The 25,796-nt window shown below is 57.4% G+C and overlaps 1 protein-coding gene across 5 annotated transcripts in view; it reads left to right on the plus strand.

The window, feature by feature from the left end:
• The window catches only part of NKTR (natural killer cell triggering receptor), a 37,462-nt gene extending 12,055 nt beyond the window's left edge, over positions 1-25,407 (plus strand). The window contains exons 4-17 of one of the 5 annotated variants that reach the window (XM_038755588.1): positions 2,068-2,175; positions 2,692-2,736; positions 3,052-3,079; positions 12,694-12,723; positions 12,972-13,117; positions 13,921-14,143; positions 14,937-15,098; positions 15,471-15,558; positions 15,993-16,141; positions 16,794-19,793; positions 20,079-20,174; positions 21,100-21,162; positions 21,885-21,986; positions 23,331-25,407. In XM_038755588.1, the coding sequence (XP_038611516.1) occupies positions 2,068-2,175; positions 2,692-2,736; positions 3,052-3,079; positions 12,694-12,723; positions 12,972-13,117; positions 13,921-14,143; positions 14,937-15,098; positions 15,471-15,558; positions 15,993-16,141; positions 16,794-19,793; positions 20,079-20,174; positions 21,100-21,162; positions 21,885-21,986; positions 23,331-23,418 (4,328 nt within the window). In that variant the 3' untranslated portion in view covers positions 23,419-25,407. Of the gene's footprint in view, positions 1-2,067; positions 2,176-2,691; positions 2,737-3,051; positions 3,080-4,563; positions 4,652-12,693; positions 12,724-12,971; positions 13,118-13,920; positions 14,144-14,936; positions 15,099-15,470; positions 15,559-15,992; positions 16,142-16,793; positions 19,794-20,078; positions 20,175-21,099; positions 21,163-21,884; positions 21,987-23,330 lie in introns of those variants that run through there. The other 4 variants (XM_038755585.1, XM_038755586.1, XM_038755587.1 and 1 more) reach the window with 4 other exon arrangements.
• Positions 25,408-25,796: the final 389 nt, after the last annotated feature.

Consider the following 25,796-nt stretch of genomic DNA (forward strand, 5'->3'; position numbering starts at 1 on the left):
TCTCTCTGTCTCTCTCTCTCCCTCCCTCCCTCCCTCTCTCTCTCTCTCTCTGTCTCTCTCTCTCTCTCCCTCCCTCTCCCTCTCTCTCTCCTCTCCCCCCCCACCCCCTTCTCTGGTCTTCCCAGTGGTCAGGAATAAACCCTGGCCCGTTTTACAGTCACTGACCGGAGTGGGTGACATTTCCTGCCTCTGGGAACTGGACAAGGCGTCCCGACCACGTTCACTCGGCAGCAGTTTTCTTGCTTATCATGGCTGGGAAGTCACCAGCCTTCCAGTTACCTATCTTAGGGCACATCTCCAACTTACTTCCCTGGTGGGCACTGCCAGTTCTAGGTCAGTCCAGAAGGCGGCTGGTGGAGCGGGTCAGAGCCACCACCAGCAAGGGGATGGCAATGCCCTCCGCGGCATCTGGCCTTGAAGAAGTCTGTAACTCCCCTTTCCCTTTGACTGCAGTGAACTCAAACCACATCCCGGCTCTGGCACACCCAGGAAAGCGGTGTGTTCAGAGAGTGAGGGACACACGCTCCAGTCTCTCTCCCCACGCTGCCTGGAGACCTTGCTTCCGACCCCGGCTCAGAGCCTTGTCCTACATGGGGGCCCGAAGGGGTGGGTGCCCACATTTTTGAGGATTTTAGAGGCACAGAAGTTCTTAAGCTACCCCCATTCAAATATCTGTGGAATTCAGCCAATATCTCACAGCATTTCTGGGTCCACAACCTCTATTCTCAGAGGGCTTTTTCTGTAGAAAGAGCCGTGAGCACCAACTGCTAGGAGTTCCTTATCCTCCAGGACTCTCCCTTTTAAACCCAACGGTGAGGGTGGCAGAGAATGCTTTGTCCAGAAAAAGTTGCTCTGAGTGGGTCTGACGTGGCTCGCCAAGCCCACTCATGCTCTGCTCTGACGTGCCTGGTGGCTCGGTCCAGATAGTGTGAGCTCAGCTGTCCATGCTGAATGATGGTGTCCACTTGCAACACTTTAGCACAGACCCTTGGTTAACAGGTGACTCGGAAAGCCCACTCATGACCGCCTGAGGATTATCAGCCCTCCGTTTTTCCGCAGTAGATTCATAGGTTCTTCTCTGCAGCGAGCCTCCCCTTCACATGTCTCCTCAGTTAGTTGGTCAGTCATATTTACTGAGTATACTAAGCACTTGCGCTGGAGAGAAGACAATGTAACAATTGACACATTTCGTGCCCATAGAGAGCTTACAGTCTGTAGGATTATAATACATAACAGTCCATAATACACCCCTCCACCCCCTTCTCTTCTGGCTGCCACCCCGTCTGGCATTTCCTGCCACCTTGGGTTGCCCACCCCACTCCCTCGCTTCCCCTCTTGGGCAGTTAGGAGTTAGGAAGGGCAGACCACCCCTCTGACCACCTCCCAGGATGACCCCTGACAAGGCACGCATAACTGAGGCAGCTGGTAGAAAGTCCACGTTTGAGCGACTCCAGCTGAGTGACTGCCGTCCGCTGACAAGTCAAGAACAAAGCAGGGGTGAGGCGGTCGCACAGGAGAGCCAACGCCGTCTTCCGGGAGGGGTCACTCATCTGTGGCTCTGACCGCTCTTCTGGGACCAGGGTAGCGCCTGCGAGGCAGGGTATCCCGGTAGGGCTCATGTCTTTCACTGCGGGGGAGGCCCCTCTTATTGGACGGGCCTTCAGAAATGGGGAACGGCATCTGGATCCCTTGTTCCCCTTGGGACGTGCTATGCTGTGGGCTGCTTGGAGCCAGTCTGCAGGAGTTCCCCGGCAAGGGGAAAGGGGAGGAACCACAGAAACTTAGCAGCTCTCTAAAATGAGTGAACTCTGAGTGGGAAATGCTGTGTAGAAATGCCCAAACTGGAGGGCAGCTACCTCGGGGGCCCAGCAGATAATAGGCCAAAATTTGAGTACTGGGGGCACGTCTGTTGTCTGTGGGAAGGCTGAGGAGGTTAGGTTGCCATGTGGGAGAAGTGTGGCCTCTTTGCTGTGTTGGCATTGCCCAGGCACCATTGGAAAGCCCCCCACTGGGCCGCCCAAGCCAGAGCTCCCATGGCCAGCGCTTCAGCCGTTTCCTTTTTTTCAGGTGAAAGAGGCCTAGGGAAAACAACTGGCAAGAAGCTATGTTACAAAGGCTCCACCTTCCACCGTGTGGTGAAAAACTTTATGATTCAGGGTGGGGACTTCAGCGAAGGTAAAGGGGAAGGTTCTGCCCAAAAGTCTCCCCGGGATTCGGGCGGGGGCCCTTCCTTTTCCCCGGCCGTGCCTCGGCTCTGGGCTGGAGACTTCCCGGGGTTCTGCCGCCGCCAGAGGAGCAGCACCACCGGCTGTGGGGGTGGCGGGGCGAATCATACCCAGGGGTCTTTGCCTCTCCCTAGGGCAGGCCCAGGGATCCCCACTCCCGTCCGGGCTCCGGAGGTCCACACCCACTGGCACCAGCAGAGGGGTGAGGGGTCGGGGAGAGGGAAGGCGAGGTCTCCCAGTTGAGCATACACTTTGGGGTCAGACGCGCTCCCCACCAGCGTGTGGGGACCCACATGGGTTCAGTACCACATTCAGGGCCCACCTCACTATCTCTGACCGCCCCCATCAGCCCAATCTCCACTGTCCGTCCCTGCTGGAAGCTCCCTCCAACAGTCCAGGCAGCAGTCCGTGGGGGAGAAATCCTGGGCAATCCCACTGACTTGGCTTCTCCTCGTGACTTCAACAGGGAACGGGAAAGGAGGCGAGTCAATTTACGGCGGCTATTTTAAAGGTAAGGCTGGATATTTTCTGCTACCCTGCTTCAATTCTGCCCTAAAGTCAGTCTGATTCCTAGACCTTTAATGAAAGGATGTGTACTTCGAATTCATCTTTTGCATGACACTAACGCTGCATGAGGAGTCTTTATATGCATGGATGTGGGGTAAATACGTGGTGTTTTTTTTTTTAACTCTTTTTAAATGTCAAGATTAATTAAGGCTAACTGTGTCAGTTAAAACGTGACTTTCAGCATGGAGGTTAGGCAACTTTATTCATGAAAACTCCTATCTTCCTGCCTAAAACTGTCAACATATTCTTTTGTTTATAGAGAATGTGGTCTTTTGCAAAATGAACAGGTAAGAGAGCCAAGCTCAGTAACACCGATTCCCACTCTGTCCCCTTTCACCTTCCCTAGTGAATTTGTGGACCTGTGAGGTCCCCTCGTGGCTGGGGTTGGGTTTTGCTTGAAGACTCGGAGATTTCTGGGTGGTATCATAGACATATTTTTGTGGTTTTTTTTTCTTTTGATGTGGGTTCTCCGTTTTTGTTTTTTTGTTTCGTTCTGTTTTGTTTAAAAAAAAAAGAAGCTAAGGATTTGTTTCATTGCCAAATAAGAATTGTTTAAAAATTGGGCTGTTAATATTTTTTCCCCCCTATGGTTTGTCTGTCTCCGTTGAGGTAGGCGAAGGTAAATGGTTACGTTGCTGTTGCTAGAGTGCCACTAGTTTACTTATCTCACTGCAAAAGTAGCTAAACTGGACGTTTTCTCAGAGCCCTAGACAAGACCATTTGCAAGGATCAAAAGCGTCTCCGGGATTTGGGGAACTCCTAAGCGGGACAGGTCCCGCGCACTTTGGGGGGCAAGAAGTCCGAGTTGTTGTCTCCGACGTGTACGTGAGGAGACGATTTGTGTGGGTGTGCTGCACTCAGGGTGGCCGCGCCTGGCATGCAGGTGGTCCCCTTGGGGCTAGTGGGAGTGGGAGGAGGAAGGTGGAGGCGGTGGTCAGAACCAGAACCGTCCTCCGGGGAAGTTCTTAGGCTCAAACCTTCGCATTGTTTCTTTGAGACGGTAATAGGTAAGTGCCGCTCCTCTGGTTCCATTGCCTCCTGTCCGAAGTGCTACTGTGCTACCTGCAGGTTCACTGCCTGCCCCAGAGAACACGCGAGACCACCTCGCCTGCCGAATGGCCCCCGGGAAGGTTTTCCACTTTCTGGGGCAGGGCCATCCCGCGGTTTTGCTTCTCGATCACTTTGCTGTCCCTCTTAGGGAAAGGCCCATAAGCTCGCCTTATCTCTCTCTCTCTCTCTCTCTCCCACTCTTTCCGTCCTTTCTCTCTCCATCCCTGTCTTTCTCCCCTCTCTCCCCCACTTCCCCTTTCTCGTCTCCCCCTTTCCTCTCCCCTTTTCTCTCCCCCCGAACCCAAACTCTGACGCCAACATGCCCGGGCAGCTCTGGCATTTCACGATGTTAGTTTGAATTCCATCTCTCGATGCTTCGCCTTTCTGCGGGGTTCAGGTCCGGGGGAACCTTGACCCAAGCTGCTTGTTGGGTCCTCCCCCCATGGTAAAGAGCAGTATCATCTTGTGGCGAGGCGCCAGGCGTTTCTGAAGGGTCGATCCATTCTCTGCCTCAAGTCTGTGACTTGTGCATTGTGGAGTGTTGTGCTATGATTAGATTTGACATTTCTTTTTTTTAATTTTTTTTTGAAGTGTTCAGTCGGGTAGCTCACTCACCAGAAGAGGAATTCCATCATTTTACGTTCCATAAGTTACTCAGACAATTGTGTTTCGGAGCTGTTGTGTGATGGAAGACTGACAAACCTGTTTTTTCTTCAAACAGATGAAAACTTTGTTCTCAAACATGACAGAGCGTTCCTTTTGTCAATGGCAAACCGGGGGAAACATACCAATGGTTCCCAATTCTTCATGTGAGTAGGCCCGATTCCCCCCTCCCCCGAACGGGGTAGTGTCGCCGGTTGGCAAGGTGGGATTGCTGGGCTCATGTCGGTTGTGTTGATCTGGTGCACTGATGGGCCAACTCTTCACTCGGAGGATAGGGTTGTCGGGGGGCAGAAATATTAATAACAGCAATTATGGTATTTGTTATGCACACACGATGTTTCAAGCACTGTTCTAAGAGCTATGGTAGAGGCAAATTAATCAGTTCAGACGCAGACCCGGTCCCACAGGGGCCTCATAGTCTAAGCCGGAGAGCAAGCAGGTATTGACTCTCCATTTTCCAGTTGAGGAAACAGGCCCTGCAAAGTGAAAAGACTTTCCCAAGGTCACCCAGCAGACCAGCAGTATAGCCAGGATTAAAACCTAGGGCCTCTGACTCCCAGACCTGGGATCTTGGTCCTTGGCCTTCTTGGGGCCTCCCAGGCCACAAGACTGGACACTAGAGATGGACGGTTGCTGGCAGATGAGCTCAAAGGTGGTCCAGATCCCCTCTGGAGAAAGCAGTTGGGCTGGACTCTTAGGTCCTGTAGTGACTGAGGAGAACGTCGGGGGCCACAGCAGCACTCCCATCGATCCCCCAGCCCTCCCCCTTCATGCCTGTCTGTGTTCGCTGTGGTTGACATTTTTCCCTTTTGGCTCTTACTCGAGCACATTCTGTGAATTTGATAAGAGCCATCCTGGCCATGGGCTCCGTAGCCAGCCACACCTCTGCCGGGCTGATCCCCTCCAATCTCTACCCCGTGGAGTGCGGGGACTGACGGGCGTGAGGTGGACTGGCCCCAGGGCTGCCCGGCTGAGCTCACCTCCCCTTCTTCCCCCTCAGGGAAGCCCCCTTCTGTAAAGAAACAACTCACAGGTGCCTCAGAGGCTTAGCAGGCTTCCGAGCATCTCCAAGTGTCCCTTCCTGGGACAAACCCCCAGACCCCCTAAGTGGGCCAGAGTTAATTGCCCTTGGGTCCAAGGCCTTTTCTCTCCTCCTCCCCCCCTTCCCCCCACCCCCGTCTCTCTGTGTGAGTCTGCCTTGCTCGCCCTTGGACCCCACCTTCCCTGGCCTGCCCTGTCCCTCCCCAGGCCATCTTTCTGATCAGGTGGGGGTGTTTGGCCCATCCCTGCCGTGGGAGTTGGTTTGGAAACAACCTTGTTTTCCCTGAACCTTTCCTCAGAAGAGAATCTCCCGCATTCCAGATGAGTCAATTTTAGTAGAGTCCTCAGAAAAGGCCTTAAAATTGGAGAGCAGAGATGTCTCCGGCCGGGTGGTGGTTGTGGCGGTGCACCGTGGCTTCCCCTCAGACAAGACCTAGCTACCTGGCCCGCGTGTCTGGGTTCTGACATCCCCTTGACCCCTGGGTACCTCCCTCTAGCTCGTCTGAGGATCTCTTGATTGCTTCCGATTAGGAATATCTATGGAAATGGAGAGAACTGGGAAGCCTCGCTGAGCGCAGGGATCAGTTCTCCCTGGTGCTCGGTAGAGCACCCTGCCCACCATCAGTTGATCCAAAGCTTCGTGGGGAGAAGCGCATCTAGGGACTGCCTAATCTGTGCCAATCGTGGACAGGGAGAGGAACTTCATTTTTGGCCAAGGCCACGAGTTTCGATTTCTGAGTAGAGCTGCACCGAGAACGCGGAAAGAAAGAGATGATTCATTTCTGACCGAGTTCTCGAGCGAGGGTGCAGAAGTTTCTTTTAGCCTTGCCCTCTCGTGAGCCGATGAGGAATTTTCAAGCAGGACCGCAAACTGGCAGGCGGCTCATCCGGTGCGCTGCTCCCGCTTTTTCCCACTGTGGCCTTGGCCTATCCCCTCAGGGAAGCCCAGGCTATTTATTTCCCTTTATGAAAGCAGAGTTGGGCCCCCAGGACTGACCCTGATGCAAGGTTCAAACCCAGTGAGAATGAGGATGCCATGCTTTTTTCCCCCATAAGAAGGCAGAGAAGCTTTGGGTCCAGCTGGGTGGTCGCTCCTTTCCCCCACCGGCTTGTCGGTCAGGGAGCCCAGAGTGAACTGGCTGCCTCTGACCTCCCTCTGTCCCCCATCCCGAGGGGTCAGGAGTCCCGGGACGATCCCTCTTCCCACCCACCCCCTGACAGTGGGCCTCGGCCCCCTCAGGAAAGATCACAGGCATCACTGTTGTGTCTGTGCACCCTCTTATCAGGAGATTTATGGCTGCGCTCCAATGGTGGGGTTACACCCCCCCTACCCCGTGGGCAGGTCGGGCTCCTTACCTCTGGCATCCCCAACATCAGCCCAGAGTACCGAGTGGTGCCCAGGCCAGAGACCAGGCTGCTTTTTTAGTTTCTGGTCACCCAACTCGCCCTTTGAAAATGGAAAGCAATCCAGTGCTACTTTGAAAACCCATCCTCTTGAAAGCAGCACGGGGGGGTGAATGGACACACCCCCTTTCCAGGTCAAGACACCAGAATCCATCAGTCAGTCATTGGTATTTATTGAACACTTCCTGAGTGCAGAGCATTGTGCTAGATGCTTCGGAGAGTAGAATACAATGGAGTGGCAGGCAAGATCCCTCCTCCCCCAAGAGCTTACAGTCTAGAGGGGGAGACAGACATGAAAATAAATTATGCATAGGGAAAATGGATAGAGTATAAGGTTAGGGCCAGAAGTGCTGTGGGGCTGAGAGTGGGGTGAATATCAAAGTACTTAGGGGGCACGGACTCAAGGACCTAAGCAATGCAGAAAGGAGGGAAGATAAGGTGGAGAGATGAGAGCTCAATCAAGGAAGGCTTCTTGGAGGGGGTGTGATTTTAGCAGGGCTTTGAATGTGTGGTGGGTGCCGGTCTGTCGGATATTAAGCTGGGAGCAGAGGGAGGACCAGAACCAAGTAGCAGAGCCCTAGCCTCCAGGGAGGAATGTGGGCTTGGCCCACTGGCTGCTGTTAGCCACTTGGAGGCATTCATTCATTCAGTCATATTTATTGAGACTTTATGGTATGCAGAACTTTCATTCAGTCAGTCATATTTATTGAGTGCTTACTTTGTGCACACCACTGTACTAAGTGCTTGGGAGAGTATCACAGCAATAAACAGACACGTTCCCTGCCCACCATGAGCTTATACCTTTTGATTGTCAGCACTGAGGTGCTTGGAGACCCATCCCCGGGTGAGGGGCCTGGCGTACTACCTCACGTAGCACCTTGAGGGAGGCAAACCCCTCCTGGGTTATCCCAGCTAAAGGGGGCCGAGGGTTGTGCCCGGCAGCCTGTACCCTCTGAGGAGCCTCCAGGGTTGAGTTCATGGCATGCCAGTCCAGCTGCCATTCAGAGAGCCCGGACGGAGACGGTTGGGCCGGCTGGGCATCCCTAACGGCTTGGACGTGGGACATCCTTCTTGGCTCCAGGCCCATTGGGCACAACTGGCAACGGGAGCAAGACCAAGTGCGAAATGAACAGCTTGGAGAACAGCCTCGGGGAGGGCCCAGACCACAGACCCATTATCCGTTGGCTCTGCCCTGGAGTTGATTTCGGTGAGATGGAAGGAGTCTGGGGTGCCGGCAGGGGAAGAGGCACTGGGGACCAGCACGGATTGCCCTGCCTTTGCTTCCTGATGATGCCAGCCTTTCAGGCATCCCGAACTCCACCTCTGCCACCTCAGAACGGCCCCTTGGGCATCAGGGAAAGGGAGGAGAGGAAGTCCAGAGGAGGCTACTTATTGCTCAACTCTCCGGGAGCAGCATGGCCTGGCAGGAGAACACTTAATGCAGTTCTGCCCCCTGCCACTGTTCTGGATCATGCTTCAGTTTCCCGGCCCTGGGGGGTGCCATTGTTGCCGCCCTCTCCTGAGGGACGGCAGTCCATCTGTCCAAGGCCCTAGCATTGCTGCCCTCACCCGCTTCTCTAGTGTCATTGTGCCTCCTATATCACAGCTGCCTTCTTGAGGGGACAGCAGTCAGTAACTCATCTGGAGGGGTGCCTGCCCTAGAGTAGGTATAAAGAACAGAAACATCCAGTGAGGGGCACCCAAGGTGCCATGGGGTCTCGTGACTGGCAGTCAGGGGCATCACTCTTCCTCCCAGGGACTCCCCTTGAGTGGCTGGGTTTAGGAAAGGCATTCACCTGCCTCCCCCGCCCCCCAAGATTGAGACTGGAGATTTTTCCCAATTTCCCCCAGAAGGGAATGGCTGAGCCAGACCTTGACCAGGGCAGCAGTGCCTGGGGCATTGCCACAGCAGTTAGAGCGACCCCGGGGGAAAAGAAGGAAAACACCACTCCCCCCCCCCCAGCTCGAGATCCATTCGTGCTTCATACCACTCAGCCGCTACGTGTCCCTCTCCTAGAGGGATGATTTGTCAGGCAGGAGGTTCAAACTATGACTTGGGTAGGATGGCCAGTTGCCAGTAGAGCCCCTTTTCTGCTCCCAGGGCCAAGGGCATCACTAAAAGAGGAAGTTGGGCAAAGGTGGAAAGCCTTTGTCGATGGGGTAGGAGAGCTTGAAGCTTCAGGAGGCAATATTTCTCTCTCTCTCTCTCTTTCTCTCTCTCTGCTCCGTGGATTCCTGAATAACTCCTGTTAAATGTAAAAGTTGGTCTGAAGCAGTGGCGTGGGGAAGTGAGGGTGAGGGGCATCCAGGCCCTCGGGTCAGTGGGTTGGCATCGAGTGGGATATCGGCGGCTGGCCCAGCGTTCCACGTGCAAAAGCAGCTGGCGTGTCCAGTCTCCCCTGGCCATGGACAGGCGACATCGTCCTGGGCCACGGGGGCGTGGGGGGGGCCGCAGCTCCAGGAGCCCAGGGGTTGTGCGGCAGCTCAGCAGGTAAGTCCCAAGAGGGCCGTGGTCGTTACCAGCCACTGTGCCTCATCCCTCGGGCGGGAAGCCTGGTGAACTGGCGGCGGGCCCAGCCCACTGCTCACCAAGCGCAGGCCCTGGAGAGACCCACTCTGTTAGCCAACGCCAATTCAGAAATGAGTGCCTTGGCCAGTAGATGAGGAACAGCATATTGTCGAGGATTTGAAAATGGGAGGTTTTCCAGTTTCAGCTTTGGATTGTCTTGCCTTCTGCCCATCGCTTGAGGTGGGTACAGCGTCACTGAGTGAGCGGCTCCGACTGGAGCCCCCAAACTTGTAGGGCCACCCCCCTCCGTTTGTGTCTCTGCCTCGCCCAGCCTTGGGGGAGAAAGAGAGTTGAGAGCCGAGCTCTCCAGTCTTCTCATTCTGCCTCAACTGGGAAACCATTTCCAATGGAAAACAATATTGAAATGCGCTAATTCAGTGTTGTTAAAATGTATTGCGATTTATTTCTTGCCATTTTTGTGTAAAATTTACAGAAACAGTGTTACATCGTGCCTTCCAAAGGTAATGTCTCATTCCTCTAAGGCTGTCTTCTTTTTTCTGCTGTCTGTCTGTCTGTCTCTCTCACTCTCTGTCCTTCCCTCCCCTAGCTTTCTGATCATATTGCTTTGTGCATTGAATCTTGTGTTGGGGTCGTGAGTTCGGTTCCGGGATAGGAACCCCCTCCCTCGACTGCCCCGGCTTGGCTGGAGGGCGGCTCGGCGCCGGGGGCGTGGTGGGGGAGGAGGCCTGCACCCTTGCCTAAGGGTGGTGGGCTGGATTGTCAAGTCTCTGTTGTAAAGGCTGTGTGCTATGGGATAGTTCTCACCCTAGACGGATGTGTTCATCTCAGGGTAGAGGAAGCCCCCAGGCCAGCCCTGCGTTGGCTCTCCAGGGGTAGCAGGGGCAGGGCATCTGACCGTCTCCGCAGGTAGCCCATGTGTGGCGGGCGGGGAGGTGTGTGGGTGGGCGGGAGCCGTCAGCCTTTCGTTTCCAAGGGCCCCAAAGTTCAAGGCTGGAACTAAGGCTCTCTGATCTCTGGGGCAACGGGTATGCTTGCATTTGCCGCCTCTCCATGTCTCTCATTCATTTGGGGGATGTGAACCAGGTGGACGGGTGAGTGGGCAGGCCTGACCACTCCAGCCCTAATCCTCCCAGACAGACCTGTCGTTCGGAAAAGTGGAGCTGGATGGGGCCAGGGAAGATTGGGGCGCAGGTCTCCTGTGAGGGCAGATGAGTTTTCAGTGAGAGGAGGAAAGGGTCAAGTGCGACCGTGGACCCTGCTACTAGCCTTTGGACTGCTAGAGGCCGATGGCCCTGGGCTGCCGGCCCTGGGGATTGGCCCACTTCCTCCAGTCTCCCATCCTTCCCGAATACCAAGGCCCAAAGAGTAAATCTCGGCAGCCAATCGCTCCTTGGTTTCTGGGCGGTGAACTCAAGTTCAGTCTTTCATCCCTTATAGGATGAAATAACTCAGTCTGGACACTGAGGGACAACCCCAGCCCCATTGAATAAGAGGAGGCAAATTGAGAGGTGTCCTCTGGACCGAAGTGAAGTCTGCAGTCCGAAAGCCATTCCCTTAAAACTGCCTGAAAGGTGGAGCCCTTTTTGGGGGCCGGCCTCTGAGTCCACAGGAAGAGAGCCGAGCCCTCAGTCCACCCTTGACCCCTCCCAAGTGATGAAGTCTGCAACGTGGGGTATGTCCCTGGGGCTGTCCCCTTCTGGAGGGGTGATGGGTGGTGGCCCGGGCAGCCGCCGGCCCTGTGGCCTGGAGTTCAGACTGACGGGTGGGGAGGTGGGGATGGCGATATATGCCCATCCCCCTTGCTCATTGCTACCAGGAATGCCCATCTTCCCTGTTTCCCATTTCCCCAACAGACACAGATACATACACAGGTGCGTGCACACGTACCCTCTGCCCTGCTCCACGTACCCCAGCCAGACTGTAGAGGATCCAGGACTCTGCACTGCCCAGACAGCCGGTGGAATCTGTGCATACCTCACATGGGTTATGGCTTAGGAGAGCAGTGGGACACAGCCCTTTAATGGGTGACCTGATGGTTCCCCAGGCTCCCCTACGTTCCCAGACTCCTGAGGGCCATTTCAGCTAGGTCTCTCGTTGTCGTCTTCTGCTCCCTTTCCCAAATCCCTAGCAGCGGTTGTGTCTCTGTCCTCTGGATAAATCGCACAGTTGAAGGTGATCAGCTGTCGGGAGGACTGTTACTCAAAAAAGGAACCTTTCCACTCCTCTTCCCGCTCCCCACTGCCTTCCCACTGCAGAGGAGGGAAGTAAAGTAAATCTGGTTGACAGTGCTTTGGGGTTAAAATTGGTTTGATGTTCCTTTTTCCCAAATCTCCTGAAGTTCCCAGTGGGCAGCAGGGTGACCCGAGTACCCACTCTGACCTGGCCATGCTCCAGTGCTGGGGATTGTGGGACAAGGCCCGGCCAAAAACGGTCTTTTAATCCCTGTGGCTAAGAATGCAGAGGGTCCTAGAAACGGGCTGCTCTGTCTCCTTCCTGGCCGTGGCATCTTCAGAGACTCCGCTTGGGGAGGGAGGCCTCTTTGGACCATACTAAGTTGGGGGGGCCATCGGGGCACCATTTGAGCCCACCCCTCAGATACCCAGTAGGATGGGGATGCCCTCCAGGCATGGCTCACAACTTCCAGCGTGCTTCAGGGGTGAAAGCTGATGAGTTCATCTGGAAGTGCAGAAAGGAGAGCCTCAGCCCAGGAATGGCACCATTTCGGGGTCACATCCTCAGGAGGCAGGCATTTGGGGAGCTGGCTCTCCTGGTGGTCCTCGGGCACATCCGAAATCTGGCTTCCCCTCCTGGCCTTGTCCCATTGCTAGAGACCAAAAGTCCCAGGTTTCCAACCCCGTGGACTGGTCCATTTTCTTCAGCCTTCCCACCCTCGTGTTTATGGCTCTGAGTAAAGACGAGTAGGAGGTCCTGCCTTTTCTGGGGGCGGGTGGGGCGAAGCAGAGTGAGGAGGGCCTGTCTTGGGTGGGATGGGATCATTCCCTTGGAGAAGTAAAGCCATCCATCATCCATTCCGGAATCTCTCAGTCAAACATGGTTTTGCTAACTGCTGAGGTTTCTTTAAGACGTTTTACAGCCATTTTTAATTTTGGGTATGTTTGGGTTTTTTTTTGTCTTTCCCTTTACCTCTACCCTCTTCCCATTCCACTTCTCACTGCTCATCTCTTCCTGCAAATGCCATGCCACTGCTGACAGAACCACCAAGCCTGCTCCTCACCTCGACGGGTAAGCGCTGCCCCTGTGTAGAATGGTGGGAGTGTTGGGCACAGCAAAGGGGTGGGGGGCAAAACACAAGTGACTGGATTCCACAGTGGCGGTGGAGGAGGGAAGAGGGAGATTTGGACAAACTCATGGGTGAGAGGTCCAGAGGGGGCCGTTGAGAGGACAGGAGAGCCTCTCGGAGGCCTCTAGGGACATCCCTGATCCGGCCAGCTGCCCCCAACGACCCCCTTGTTTCCCCGATGCCCGCGCAGAGTCCACGTGGTCTTTGGCCTGGTGATCTCTGGCTTTGAAGTGATAGAACAAATCGAAAACCTGAAGACAGATTCCGCTAGCCGGCCCTACGCGGACGTGCGAGTTATCGACTGTGGGGTGCTGATCGCCAAGTCAGCCAGAGATGGTGAGCCCTCCCGGGTGCTGTGGGTGCAGCAGGCACTGAGGGTGAGCTGGGAATTGGCAACCGGGGCCAGCCCATGTACTCGCTGCTCTCCTCCGAGATCAGGGGGCATGTTTCTCAGCTCAGGTCCCGAGTCAGAAGCAGGACACGGGCAGAGCCATTGTCTCCTTAATCCCTCACCTCATCTTGACCTGACTGCAGCGGTGAGGCCTGGATGTGGCCGAAGCCATTCCGAGCCCCGCTTGCAGGGAGGAATTGGTTAGGACTGGACATCGTGCCCAGAGCTGTGCTCTAGAAATACACAGAGTGGAGGGCCCAGCTAGAGTAGTGCCCTGGGGGGCGAGGAAAGCTGAGGCGTGAGGGCCAACTGCCGAGATGAAACACACCCAGGAGGGACTCCCGCTTCTTAAACCTTAGCTTGCCCCGGGCAGGTTCACTCCATCTGTCTCCTGTGCCCTTGAGTGGCTTCCTGCTGCCGAGGTTCAGCCTCCCTTGTTCCAACAGGCCTTGGGAGGTGGGCTTCTGTGTGTGCTCATAGGTCAGCAGGGTCACACCTTCCTTGAGACAGAGTGTTCATATCTCGGGCCCCACACCTCCTGACATGGTTGGGGGCTTTTGGGCTCAGCAGGATCCCAGGCCGGCCACCACTGGCCAGCTGACCCCCTCATCTGCAAGTAGGTTCTCTTGGCCAAGACCCGGCATGGCCCAAGAGGGTTCCATCCATCTCGATGCTCCACTGGAAGCCGGTTTATTTCCAGTTGCCCTGGCCAGAAAGTGGCCAGCGATTTCTGTCGGTGTTCCCATAGGATCAGAGAAGAAAAGGAAGGTGGCTACTCCCGCGGAAGACTCGGCATCCTCCTCCTCTGACTCCTCCGGCTCTCCCGAGTCCTCTTCTGACAGCGAGGTGGAAAACGAGCGGAACCGGAAAAGAAAGCGCAGGAAGAGGGCCAAGGTTAAACGCTCCAAGAGGAGGAGAGAAGAAAAGAGAAAAGAAGAAGCCAGGAGCAAGCTGACGTCCAGCCAGAGGGGGTGAGTGGTGGCAGAGGTCAAGGTCCCATCTCACTGTGGGACCCCTCCAACCAGCATCCATATCCTTGGCCATCCACCTCCTGCCATCCTTTGATCTGGTTTTGGGCCGACCAAGCACAGCCTCATGTATGTTCACCTGTCTACATGTTTTGTTTTGTTGTCTGTCTCCCCCTTTTAGACTGTGAGCCCACTGTTGGGTAGGGACCGTCTCTGTATGTTGCCAACTTGTACTTCCCAAGCGCTTAGTACAGTGCTCTGCACACAGTAAACGCTCAATAAATACGATTGATGATTGAATGAGTGAATGAATGATCCCGGTACTGTGTGGGCAAAGGCTGTACCAGTGTCTGGATCCCACAAGTTCGGTTTACTTGCTTGACTGGCCCAGTTTTGCGGGGCCGGGGGCGGTGGGGGGAGAGAGAGAGAGAGAGAGAGAGCGAGAGAATGAATATATGAAAATGAGAATCTTTGCTGTACAAGTCTGTGTGGTTCCCATGGAATGATACGGGACCAAAGATCAGTTTGTATCCCATTTCTTTGCATTGTTTTCCATTTTTCCAAGACGTAATTCAGTTAGCAAGTTGGCTTCGGGGAAGAGATGTCACATGACTTGTGACATCCCTTTCCGAGGCAGTAGGTCATACTGTCCCATTCCCCCCTTCCCCTCTGGCTCACTGACCCCTGTGGGTCACGGGCGACTGCTGTGGCCACCGCAGCCGAGCTGCTCTGCAGGTTTCCGTTTCCTCACGGCGGGCGTTTGAACGGGGCACTCTCGGTCTGCTTACTTTTCCAGCAGTCCCTCGGACCACGGCGAAGCCCAGGGGAAGGGGGCCACGGCTGACCCAAGTGCCAAGAGGGAGAAGCCACTGGTGCGTCCCGAAGAGATCCCTCCCGTCCCAGAGAATCGATTTTTGCTTCGAAGAGACATGCCGGCGGCCGGCACGGAGTCTGAGCTGTAAGCGGGGCCCTCGCCTGTCCATCTCCCACCCGCTGGCTCTTGACCAGCACGGCTGACCGCCCGTCCTCAGTTAATCCTCTCCTGGCTCTCCTTTCTTCCCCAGCTATTGCTTGGTTTACCTTTTCAGCAGGGAATTTAAGGGCATTTCAGGGAGGTATTTGGGCCAACCCAGTACACCAAACTCCAGAGGTGACCGCCACCGGTATTGCTTTGATAAGGCTTCCTCGGTGGCGGCATCCTCCTTGCGGTTCCCAGGCCTGCCCTCGTCTGGGCACGCCGTCTCCGCATCGCCCTGCGGTCCGGGAGCAGAGCCTCCCCTCTATCTGAGAGGCTCCCCGGTTCACTGGGGGCACCCTCCTGTCGTTTCAGAAAGCTTCCCGCCATCACCCCCGCCGTCAACGATCAGAAGCCGTCCGTGTCCAAGTCAGGAAGGAAGATTAAAGGCCGGGGAACAATAGTACGTGCATCTAGGTGGCTTTCTTTCTGTGGGGTCACCCTGACTCCCGCTGCTGGCTTGGTTTCACTTCCCCTGGACTGCAACTTGACCGCATGAGCCATACAAGGCCTGGAGAGTTAGGTACCCCCGGCCCGAGTCGGATGCATTTCTTCCCACGGGGAGGACTAGTTGGCCCTCGATGCTGGGCATCTTTAATGTTTGTCACCTCAGGAGTAACTGGTGAGACTTGCTGATTTGGGTGAGGAGTTGGGAAGTGTGGGTGGGAAACAGGAAAGCGAGCATCCACCCGAGACTGGGGATGTTGGACCGAAGCTCCTTGGAGATGGATCAGGTAGCACCCAGCGCTTCAAAATTCTCCACGTGTGATTGTTCAAAGGCCAGATTCCATTTTGCGGGTCTTGGGCATTAATCCTCCTCTCTGCACGCTCCCAAAGCGATATCACACGCCGCCGCGATCACGTTCCTGCTCCGAGTCGGATGACGACAACGAGAGCAGCGAGACGCCTCCTCACTGGAAGGAGGAGATGCAGAGGCTGCGCGCGTACCGGCCACCCAGCGGAGAGAAGTGGAGCAAAGGAGACAAGTAAGAGTCCGGGGTCCTGCTGGGAACCCAAATCCCGGAGTGCAACAGGGCCCAGGCAGGGATTCCTGATGAGTATCATTACCCCAATCGATTGCCAGTCACCAGAGGCACCACGTGCTGGGAGTCCAGGGTTCGGTCCTCGCGGACCACCGTTCTCTGGGCCAGGATTTGGGCAGGAGGGGGAATGGTTGATGGGTCATTCAGGGGGACTTTTGCAGCAATTTGGACAGGCCCAGCATGAGGATGCTTTGAGGGAAGGGAGTGGGAAGAGGGATCACAGATGGGATTGTGCCAGGTGACAAGGGGAGTCAAAGCCGACAGGCGGAGGGGCACCATTGAGCCCCCCAAGAGACGTGTAGGGTTTGTTCGGGGCTGGCCGTTCCCCGGGGGGATCTGACAGTCGACTCTTCCTCTTGGGATCCCAAGCTTCGGGTGGGGCCAGCTGGACAGCTGGACCCTGCAGTATAGGAGAGGCCAGGATGGTAAAAGTTCCTTGGAAGATCAAGATGAGTGCTCACCATGGGACCCTGGAGTGAGCCCGTCCTGCCCAGGACCTCCTGAGGAGGAAGAGGAGGAGAGGAAGAGCGAGCCGTCTGGTACTAGGAGTGCAGCGGGCCGGGGGCTGCTCCTGACTGTGTTTCCCACCATGCAGGTTGAGCGACCCGTGTTCCAGTCGCTGGGATGAAGGGAGCAGGTCACAGCGTTCGAGGTCCTGGTCGTACAACGGCAGCTACCCTGAGCTCAGCACACCGAAACCCTCCGGGGGCCGCCACCAGAAACACCGTAAAGACAAGAGGGCAAAGCACAAAAAGAAATCGAAAAAGCAGAAACACCCCAAGCGGCAGAAACAGGCCAAGAGGAGAAGAGCCTCTCCGTCGCCCGAGGTGGAGTCCCCCCGCTCCCCGACCCGGCGGGCCAGGTCCTCCTGTGATCGGGCCAAGAGATCACCTTCCTCGTCGCTGTGGTCCTCACGCCGCTCCTCCCGGCGGGGCCGGTCCCGCTCGGACAGGGACGCGCGGAGCTCCTCGGCTCCATCCAGCCGGGGGGCTCCATCTGGCTCCCCGTCCAAGTCGACGTCCCAGTCGTCCTCCAGGGCCAGCTCGAGGTCCAGGAGCACGTCCAAGTCTTCGGCCCGTCCCCGGCACAGGACCGGTTCCGGCTCGAGCTGTGCCTCCGGACCCCCAGAGGCTGGCTCCTCGTCGCCTCGGGAGGCGGCCTCCCGCCCGAACGAGAGGAAAGCCGCCAGGGCCGAGCCTGCGCGGCCGGCGGGGGCCCCGGGCGAACAGCCACTCGTCCAGCCCATGGTAACCAAGAGCCTGCCCGTGATCCCGCTGAGCGACAGCCCGCCGCCCTCGCGCTGGAAGCCCGGACAGAAGCCTTGGAAGCCCTCCTACGAGCGCATCCAGGAGATGAAAGCCAAGACGTCAGGCCCGTTGCTCGCCCAGACCACCCCAGCTGGAGCCGGGGCCCGGGAGCCCACGCGGTCTTCATCCACACACCGGAAGAGGGAGAAGAGGTCGCGTGGTGAGCGGAGTGCCTCTTCCCGCTACCATAGCGATACCGGGTCAGGGAGCTCCAGGTCACCCAGCAGTTCTTGGAGAAGCCACTCCTCCTCGAAGTCCTACTCCAGGTCCGGAAGTCCGGCGAGCTCACGCTCACGCTCTGCTCCCAGGTCCCGAGCACGCGGCAAGTACAGCGGCCGCTCGCGTGACAGCCAGTCGCCCTCTTCATCCTCCTCTTCCTCTTCCTCCTCCTCCTCCTCCTCCTCCTCTTCTTCCTCCTCCTCTTCGTCCTCATACCATTCCGAGAGCGGCAATAGCAAGAGGAAGAAGGTCACACCTCGGGGACGGAGGTGTAACGGTGTCGAGACTAGGCAGGCAAGCAGCTCAGAGCCAAAGGGCCAGAACAAACCCACCCGGGGTGGCGGTAGGTCTTCCCAGAGGAGGAGAGGCAGTGAGAGCCCATCCCCTCCGGGCTCCTCCCCAGACAGCGAGCTGTCACGGGGCCGAGAGGACCAGCCCTCCCGACGAGGGGAGGGACGCGGCCCGCCGCCTGCCCCGTCTGACCAGAAACAGGACGCAGTCCACCGTGTGTCTCTCGGGGACCGGGAGGAGAAACTCAAGAAGGGACGGGGTCATGAGCCTCTGAAAACAGGTGGCGGGAAAGAGGGCATCCCCGGTCCCCCGCCACCGGGTGGGGCCCAGAAACAAACCTGCATTGGGAGCAAATGGGACTTGGAGTCTACATCTGAGTGGGAGGCAAGGCTGAGACACCAGGACCGTGCCAAGCTCGCCTCTGACAAGGAGGAGGGGGAGGCCTCGTCTGAATCTGGGGCCGAGGTGGGCGGGGAAGACAGCCGGGACCCACCCGAGCGCAAATCGTGGGGCGGCCATCGGCTGGCGGACCCAGCTGGGGCCCGGAAGAGCAGAAGGCGACGGTCACCATCCTCCTCCGAGGAGAGCTCTGCCTCGAGTGTGGCCAGCGGCCGGGGAGCGTCAGGCATGCGCCGTCGCAGGCCCGAGGCCCCCCGGGAGGCAGTGCTGGCATCCAGGAGCACCCGTGACAAATCAGGAGGGAGAAAGGAGAGACCGTCCAAGGTGCCCAGGCGACAGGAGGCGTTTCACTGGCAACCCCCACTAGAGTTTGGAGAAGAGGAGGAGGAGGAGGGCGGAAGTGAAAAGCCCGTAAGCGGAGAGGGGAGTGGGAGGGCCCTCGTGGCTGAACCCAAGGAAAGCCCAACGGGCGAGTCTGAGAGAGCCAGGAAGGCCCGTGCCGACGACGGCCCCTCGAGCTCCCTGGGCACAGCAGCCAGCCCAGTCCCTGACTCTGGGCCCCTCCCAGGCGGCGGCAGTGGAACCAGCACGCCTTCGGCCACAGACCACCCGGAGACGACCTCAGAGCCGCTCCCAGACAGTGGGGAGAATGCCTGGCCATCAGGAGAGAGCCCTCATGGCAGTGGCATCGAGGACGCAGTGCAGACGGATGACAACATGGATATCTGCACTCCTGACCGCCTTTCCCCTGAGAAGGGGCCTGAGGAGACTCCCTCGCCGAAGCAACTGGGACCCGGCACCCAGGAGGAGGGACTGGCCCGGGCGAGCCAAGAATTACTGCAGGAGGACCCCGGGGCAGGCACGGCCAGGCCAGATTCCCGTGAGGGGGCAGCCAGTCAGTCATCTGGGAAGGAAGCAGCGGGGCCTGAGAGTGGCCCAGCGCCCTCCGCCCCTGGGGTGGGAGGCCCCGGCCAAGTGCGGACGCTGGAGTGGACTCCAGGCGGCGATAACAAGTGGAAGCCCCTGCCTGGGGTGGGCAATCTCCCAGCACCCGCACCCGGCAACACCACAGAGGCCAGGTGCCTGCCTGCGGCATCCCAGGCAAAGCCACCGGGCCTGAGAATTGAGATAAAAAGCAAAAGCAGAGTCCGGCCCGGGTCCCTCTTTGACGAGGTGAGGAAGACTGCACGGCTGAACCGGAGGCCAAGGAACCGCGAGAGCTCAAGCGACGAACCATCTCCCGGCCAGGACGACGCCAGCCCCTCCTCGAGCGGCAGCAGGTCCCGCAGCAAATCTCCACCCAAGTCGAGGCACCGGACGAGGTCCCCATCATCCAGCCGCTCGCGGAGCCGGTCGAGGACGTCCTCCTACTCCTCCCGGTGAGCCCAGGCCCGAGGTCCCCATTTCCCTGAGACAGGGCTGTCCTGGGGGATGCATGGGTCCACCCCTTTTCCCCACGTGGGCATCTTTGGGCCGGGGGAACTGAGGGGAACCAGCCCAACGGGCACTCGGTTAGGTTCCTCAGCAGCCACTGAGCCGTGGGTCTTCCTGGGGTCCCGGTAGTCCTCTGCCACCATGGGTTCTGTTGGTGGTATCCCAGGGGCAGCAGGTTGTGGGGCACAAGCTCCCTGGGGCCCTCACACGCTCTCGCTTCCCCACCGCAGGTCGAGGAGCTCTTCGAGAAGTCGGAGTCGAGGATGGTACAGTAGAGACCGATCGCGAAGCCGGAGCAGTTCTTACCCCAGTTCCAAGAGTCACAGGTAACCATGTGGCTCTTGTCTCCGCTTGGACATTGTGTGATCAGATGGAGGGCTGGGCCTCCCTTGAGACCATCCACTGTCTGCCTAGCACCACCGTCCCAGCCCTTCCCATCTCACACGTCAACTCCCTTCCCCTCTGGAGCCATGCCCCAGTTCGTGCTCTCTACCCCTCTGACTCCTCACCCAGGCCACCTCCCCACCTCCCAGGATTCCCGCCCCACCCAAATCCTCCAACCCCAGGTCCTTCCACATCTTCAGAGGCTCCGGAAAACCTGTACCCTCCAGGAAGACTCCCCAGTGGACTCCCGGCACCCGGAGTTGCATTAACACAATGCCTTCCTCGTGCATTTTCCATTCTGGATTTGGGTTTTTGTCTCAGTGTACTGGTGCTGCTCCCTGCTGTGAACTTGTTGCCTCTGCCATTAGTGAGGATTGTTTGCCTGTCTGTCTGTCTGCCTGCCTGCCTCTCCCACTAGGGCGTAAACCCCCTGAAAGCAGCGGGTCTTTGACCCCGGTGGTTCTCCCTCTCCCCTGGACTGGGTGCAGAGCTGTGTGCGCACAGTGAGAGCCTCAGTCAGTTCTGGTGTTGGAGGCGTTGATGGACCGATGGGTTGGGCCTGGGGATGGGACACCGGAGCGGTAGTTGGCTGTGGCTCTTCATGAGAGATGGGGAGAAGACTGGTGGGGGCATTTCTGGGGAGGTGGCCGTGGTGTCCCCACCTCCCCCGGGCCTGGTGCCCCTCGGACACCACCCGGTACCCTCGGGCTCCAGACACCCTATGGTGTTTTCCTTCGAAAGCCAGTCAGTGGAGAGAATCGTCACGGAGCTAGCCGGTGTGGTGAATGGGATTGAGGGTCGACCTGTCACCTGCCGGGGTCGGCGTGGAACTGGGCACCACCGGGTTTCTCCCTCTTATGTTGGCAGTAGCAGGTCGTACAGCCGGAGTCGGTCCAGGAGCAGCTCATATGGCCGACACAGCCGATCCAGGTGAGAGCCTTGGGCTTCTGCCCCTGGGGAGGGCCGGGGGACTCGGGGCCTGACATTGCTGATCCAGGTGAAGTGCGCGTTTTTGCTTCCAGGGTGGGCCAAGTCGGGGGTTTGGGGGCTGTCCAGAGAACACCCTTGATGGACACTGCTTTAGCACCCACCCTGTCTGAAGTGGAACCCCATCTGTCAGACAGTCTTGGTTCATGGTCCTTTGAGTACTTTTAAAATTTTTTTTATGGTACTTGTTAAGCGCTTGCTCTGCTCCAGGCACTGTGCTGGTCACCAGGGTAGATACAAGGTAATTAGTTCCAGTCGCACATAAGATTCACAGGTCTTAATCCCCATTTTACAGATGAGGTAACAGTCCCGGTGAAGTGACTTGCCCGAGGTCACAGAGTCTACGAGGGTTGGAGGTAGGATTAGAACCCAGCCCTTCTGATTCCTGGGCTACTTCTACTAGGTTACGCTATTTCCCGTCAAATGGTAGTGAGGCGGGCCTGGAGCCTGGGGACCAGAGCAACCAGCCCTAGCAGGTGTTAACTCTGGGCCTCAGCATTGAAAGTAGATGGACTTTTTTTTCCTGACCTGCCCTGTAACCATTTGGGCATGTTGGGGGCTCTGGGGCAGCAAACCTTGGGTTCATTTTCCTCTAGTTATGTCACACCCAGGACGCTTCCCTCTGGAGCCTCCCCAGACCTCCCCTGTCTTGCCGTTGGATGCAGGTCCTACACCTACGACAGTTACTACAGTCGCAGCCGGAGCCGCAGCCGCGGCAAGAGGAGCAGAGGGTACCACCGGTCTCGCAGTTACAACAGGCGGTCCAGGTGAGTGGGATTGTCCGGCTGGCCGGGCAGACAGACTATCTCTCTGGGCCTAGGAGCCCGGGCCTCGCCATCTCCCAGAGGCCCAGCGTTTCATCCAGTTAGCTGGCAAAGCTCAGGATGCAGTTGTGAACGTGCATCAGACTGGTGCTTAGGACCCCAGGGGATTTTTATCAATTAGTTCATCAATTGTATTTATTAAGTGCTTACTTGTGCATAGCACTGTACAAAGTATTGCAGAAAATACAGTATAACAGAGGTGGTAGACATATTCTCTGCCACAGGGAGCTTATAGTCTAGTGGGCAGGGCTCAAGACCCATGGCCTGATATGTCCTCCAGAGGCCCAGGGCAGGACCCAGCAATGCCCATGTGATAACGGCAGAAAGGGTAAAGTGTTCTGTGAGACCCGAGGGACAGATTTTTTTGTTTGTTTTTTTTTTTAAACCAACAAATATCCTCGGACTGATAATATTCTGCAGACAGAGAAGGGAAAGCCATAAAAATGGTAGGCTAGTTAGGAGCCAGGCAATCTCTCATGCCTGGCATGTTTTTAGTTACTGTGAATTTTCACAAGGATTGATTACCAGCAAGATTCAAGCTTATTACTTTGACTCAGAATCCTGTTAGGATTCAAGGGTGGTTTATTGACTCAGTCTACTGCCCAGGAGAGCTCAAATGACAGTCAACTGAGGGAGAAAGACCCAAAGCTCCAAGGGGGGATGGTTTTGCCCGTCCATGGATGAATTGGGTGGGTGAGGGGGTCAGGGGTGGAGTCCCTGCCACCCCACTCCAAGGTGGCAGTCTTGCAGGACAGCCTGCTCCCAGCACTCCATGGCACCTTGATGCCCCTGCTGGAGTGGGGAGCTGTCTGGGCTGTGGGCCCCTCTAAGGGTCGGCAGTAATGGTGGGCCTCTTTCCCTGGCTGACTGGCTGTCCAGGTGGCGGTGCAGTCTCTGGGCCCCGGATACCATTTTCAGCTTCCCCCTTCCCTTCCCCTTCCCCCTGGCCCCAGTGAAGAGCCCTCCCCCGGGTCCCCTTTGGATCCATAGAACGACGCTTCGGAGCTGCTGGCCTAGGCAGGGGTGGGTGCGTCTCCATCATCTCCGGCCTGGTTTCTTTGAGCTGACACCTCCTCCCAAGGGGCCCAAACTCCTTCTGGACCCAAGGGCCTCAGCCCACTGACTCGGCAATAAGCTGGCCTCCAGCACCTTCCTAACTCATCGGTGGCTCTGCCACCTCACAGCCCCAACAAGAGCGCCAAACCTTCCAGGGTTTCACAACTGACTGTTCGGCCTAGGGGGTCCACATGCGTGGGTGTGCGGGCACACGCCTGTGTTCTTTTCCAGGAGTTGTCGCTCCTATGGCTCCAGGAGCGACAGTGACCGCAGCTACTCGAACCGCCGGAGCCCCAGTGAGAGCAGCAGGCACAGCTGAGGCGCTTTCCCGGCCGCCCTGCCGGCCCCCATGTCCCCACTGGACGTGCCGCAGGTGCCCCATCTTGGCCGGGAACGAGGGTGGGCAGGTGGCCCACGGTTCTGGCCCCGTTTCCCCCAGGGAAGCGGAGGGGATTGGCTGCCGAGGGCTTTGCCGCGATGTTGCCCTCGTACCGATTCCCCCGCCTTGGGCCCAAGAGCTGCTGATCGCTTTTCCTCCAAGTTCCTTCCCACTGGGTTTTCCTGGTCATCTTTCCGTCCTGGAACTCCAACTGTTCTACTGCCACTGGTGATGACCACTCGGACTGGCTCCTGGGCGTTACCTTCTTCGAGGCTCTGGGCCCTACCCGGAGACCCAGTCCTGCAGGCAAGGGCCGGTGGGAGTGACCCTGGGACCGCGGGACGTCCCACGCGTTGCCACCTCCCAGTTTCCCTCAACTGGGGCCTTTGGACGTCCCACGCGTTGCCACCTCCCAGTTTCCCTCAACTGATGGGCTCTAATGGTATCAGTGCATCAGCTGAGTTTGTTGCGGACATGCGAACATACCTATGCGTCTAGTCAAGGAAGCCCCAGGGACCAAACCCTAGATGTAGAACAGGGCTTTCAGTGCCCTTTGCCAGTTGTGCCTCCACTCCCCCATCCCCTTCAGCCTCCACAGTCTGAGGGAAGGGGTGGCCAGGAACCCAAATCCAGGCTGCGTCACCATGCTGTGGGGGTGGGACCATAGTGGGCCCTTCTGAGCCGCCGTCGCCATTAGCTCCGGAACGAGAGAAACTTGCTCCCGCACCTCTGTCCTGGTGCCTGGAGCTCCGGCCCCATCCTCCACGATGTGGGAGGGAGGAACGGTCTCGTGTTTCCAATTCAGCCTTGTCCCGGGGACTCCGTTCTGAGCAGGCGGGTCCCAAGCCAGCGTTGGCCTTCTTCCTAGTCAGGTGCAGAACACCACGTGCCCCCCAAGCTCGTGGTGCCAGAGGACCCGCTGGAAGGTGCTTGGGCCTGGCCCTCGCCCGCCATAGGGCGTGTTGGCACGGAGCAGGTCTCGGGGCACTCTATCCCAGGCCAGGGCCAGGCCCCACTGGGCACACTGGGGGCTGGGGAAGCAGCAGTTGAGCCCACAATTGTACTGCCAACCCGCAACTAGCCTGGCATTCCGCTCCTCCCCAGTCCTGGATCTCCAGATGGATCAGGGAAATTCAGTCGCCCCAAGGTACATCGTGGATTTAAAGAGTCCGCTCCCTGCTGCAGCCCAGACTGCATTGGAGCCCAGTTCCCTTCTAGGCCCTTTGGAAACTCTGTGACAGGAGACTGGGAGGGGCCACGAGGGGAAGTCATACCTGAAGGCTTGTGGTCCCAGTACTACCAACAGGTCCCCCGAATAGAGGTTCATGAAACTTCTGCGCCATGTTAATGGCCTGATTCTGGCTGTGCCCCATAGAACGGGTGGGGCTGCTCGGTGCCCAGCCTGACCAGCTGGCCTGTGGTCAGGGCCAACCACCCGTCTTCCCAGTTCACAGATCTGTGCACCCCAATGGCCCCACCAAAGCCCCCTTGGAGAGGGAAAGAGATGGTTTCCTCTCAGCGTTCAGAAGCCCAGAAGAAACCTGGGCGGATTTCCCAGAAGAATGGTGCCCCGGCACCACAACGGATCTCTTCCCTGTAGCAGAGACGAGCCCCAGACTCCCAGTGCCCAGGTTTCGAGAAGATTAACTATCGGAAGAGCTTTATTTTTCAAGGGAATGGCCCACGTTTTGTTATTCTTTCAATTTTCCACCCGAACCGAGTGGCGGCAACTCCCCTGTCGGGCCAGTTCGGGACTAGGCCGGCCACCTCCGGCCAAAGAATGAATCGGAGCCAGTAGGCCTCAGCTACGTCGGAGTTCTGTGAAAACCCAGCAGCCGCAGCAGCAACTCCCACTTGGATGAAGTTGGGTCAGATTCCCTTGTCTGGGGAGGGGCCTTCTAGGCATTAAAGTGTGCTTATTCCGAGGTCGCCGCTGTGCAGCCATGTTTCTGGGGCCCCGGGAGCGGTCTCCACCTTCTCATGCCCACTGACCCTCTCCCTAACTCCATGGTGTCTCTGAAGTTGGCCAAGGCCTCCCTCTCCACCCCCCAGCTCCTCTGCCCATCCCGTCCTGATGGGGTGGTTGGACAGACCGGGGCCTCAACAGATCCTGCCCTGTAGAGGAAGTCTTGACCTAGTTCTTGTAACTGGCATCCACCCCTCCTCTGCTAGCTGGCAAGCATCACCACCTCTCCATCCTGTTCCTGCTGCTTCTCTGCAGACCCTCCCACCCCCCACCCACCCTCCCTTCCCTCATCCTGAGGCACAAACTAGTCAAGAGTCTTTGCCAGGGCCTGGGACGGGCACACCCAACCAGC

The sequence above is a fragment of the Tachyglossus aculeatus genome, chromosome 13 (genome assembly GCF_015852505.1).
Source record: "Tachyglossus aculeatus isolate mTacAcu1 chromosome 13, mTacAcu1.pri, whole genome shotgun sequence".
NCBI lineage: Eukaryota > Metazoa > Chordata > Mammalia > Monotremata > Tachyglossidae > Tachyglossus > Tachyglossus aculeatus.